This window comes from Sinocyclocheilus rhinocerous, unplaced genomic scaffold, assembly GCF_001515625.1.
Source record: "Sinocyclocheilus rhinocerous isolate Xijiao unplaced genomic scaffold, SAMN03320098_v1.1 scaffold1615, whole genome shotgun sequence".
Taxonomy (NCBI): domain Eukaryota; kingdom Metazoa; phylum Chordata; class Actinopteri; order Cypriniformes; family Cyprinidae; genus Sinocyclocheilus; species Sinocyclocheilus rhinocerous.
In genome coordinates, this window is record NW_015645292.1 from 1363940 (window position 1) to 1365929 (window position 1990).

At 38.3% G+C, this 1990-nt stretch overlaps 1 protein-coding gene across 1 annotated transcript in view; it reads right to left on the reverse strand.

The window, feature by feature from the left end:
- Window positions 1-932, reverse strand: part of LOC107705872 (voltage-dependent T-type calcium channel subunit alpha-1I) — a 66344-nt gene extending 65412 nt beyond the window's left edge. The window contains exon 1 of the mRNA XM_016509378.1: window positions 819-932. Coding sequence (XP_016364864.1) covers window positions 819-843 — 25 coding nt within the window. The 5' untranslated portion in view covers window positions 844-932. The remainder of the gene's footprint in view (window positions 1-818) is intronic.
- Window positions 933-1990: the final 1058 nt, after the last annotated feature.

Genomic DNA, 1990 nt, shown 5'->3' on the forward strand with positions numbered 1-1990 from the left:
CACACACACACACACACACACACACACACACACACCTGCAGATACAGAACCTTACATTCATGTCTCAAGTGTTTCTCAAATGAGTCTTCTGTTTCTCAGATGTTTCTGTCTCACAAAAAGACTCCAGTAGTCTCACATGTGTCTACACTAGAGTTTCAACAATGTCTCAAATTGTGCTCAGATTTCCCACAATAACAAAGTCTGCAATCAAAACTCAGAGGTCTTTTCTCATTTCTCAAGTTCTCCTGGGTTGCATTTTCCAAACCCAATGCAAGCCAATGCAGTCCTGATCCGCCAAGCATTAAGTGTTTATAGACACAGACACTCACACTAACCATCTGCTGACCAAACACACACACACACACACACGATGTGAAGTAAACGAGGGGTTTTTAACGAGAGGCCACAGTGCTGGTGACTGTACGAACGGTTTAATGACCCGCTATCAGAGATCAGACGTCACATTCAGTCACTGCACTCACTGAGCTGTGAGACCTGAGCTACAGAACATCCTACACGCCATACAGGAGGAGAAAAACACGTCTGCTGTTCATGAGGTCAAAGGTCGTGTGTCACTGACCTAGAACAGTCTTACATTCACAAACACAACGAGACTCTGATCAATCTAGAACAGATGAGATCTTCAGTCTTCACATAGAGACAGTGATGGGTTGTTATAATAATTCCCTAACTCAGAATATGGCTATTCTGACCGAATTTGACTATTTAAAATGTAATAAATGGCTCGAATAAAGAGTTGTTCATTTTACATTCTACATGAATGTATTTCGCAGATGCTTTAATCCAAAGCGACTTACATTGAATTGAAGGAATCAAACCCATGACCTTGACGTTGGTAGCATCAAGATCTGCTGTTTGAGCATCAGGAATGATGAATGAGCTGAATGAGATTGAACGAGAGTGTCAGTAAAACGATCTGATCTTCCCATCACCAGTGTGTGTGTGTCTGTGTGTGTGTGTGTGTGTGTGTGTGTATGTGCTCCAATCAGCAGGACATACAGGTGCCTCATTGTAGGATCCAAACTAATGACATTTGCATACGCCCATTTCCTTATTTACCTAATGAACACCTGCTTGAATGACCTTGAATGAAATTATGACACACACATGTAAAGGCACACACAAACACACACATGCACACACTCACGTCCCTTAAGAAAAGAGAAACACCTCACATTAGTATCCATGTTTCAGTCAAACAATGAATCATGGCATAGTTTATTAAAGGGGTCATATGATGCGATTTCATTTTTTCCTTTCTCTTTGGAGTGTTACAAGCTCTTGGTGCATAAAGAAGATCTGTAAAGTTGCAAAGACTAAAGTCTCAAATCCAAAGAGATATTCTTTATAAAAATGTTCTTTTTAGCAGCATCATATGACCCCTTTAAGAATTTGCATCTATTTGCTTTTATTTAAATCATATAATCAAAAAGTATTTATTTAAACTGCATAGGCTCAGCATTAAATGAATTACATTAGTCAGTTAAAAACTATGAACATGGTTCAAATATGGCTAGATGTGGAAGATTCAATTAGTTCAAAATGTATGAGATTGATTGGCTTACATATAATAAATGTACTGATGAGAAATTTATCAACTTAATTGTGCATTTAAAACACATTCAGTTTATTACATAAATCTCATTCTTACTCATTTTATGCACGACTGACCACCAGTATGCATCACATTAAGTTTATTATTTTGTTTACAGTACGTTAAAACTACATCCTGTTTAACTTATGTTTAAGTCATGAAAAACTACAGTATAACAACCGCTTTGCACAAAATAAAACTCTCACTAATAGTACAGGTGAACTCTGGGAAAAATTAAAAGCTATAGGACACAAACAGATGTGTGTGTGTGAGAGTGTGTGTGTGTGTGTGTGTGTGTGTGTGTGTGTGTGTGTGTGTGTGTGTTTGTGTGTGCTGAGAGAGAGAGAGAGAGAGAGAGAGAGAGAGAGAGAGAGG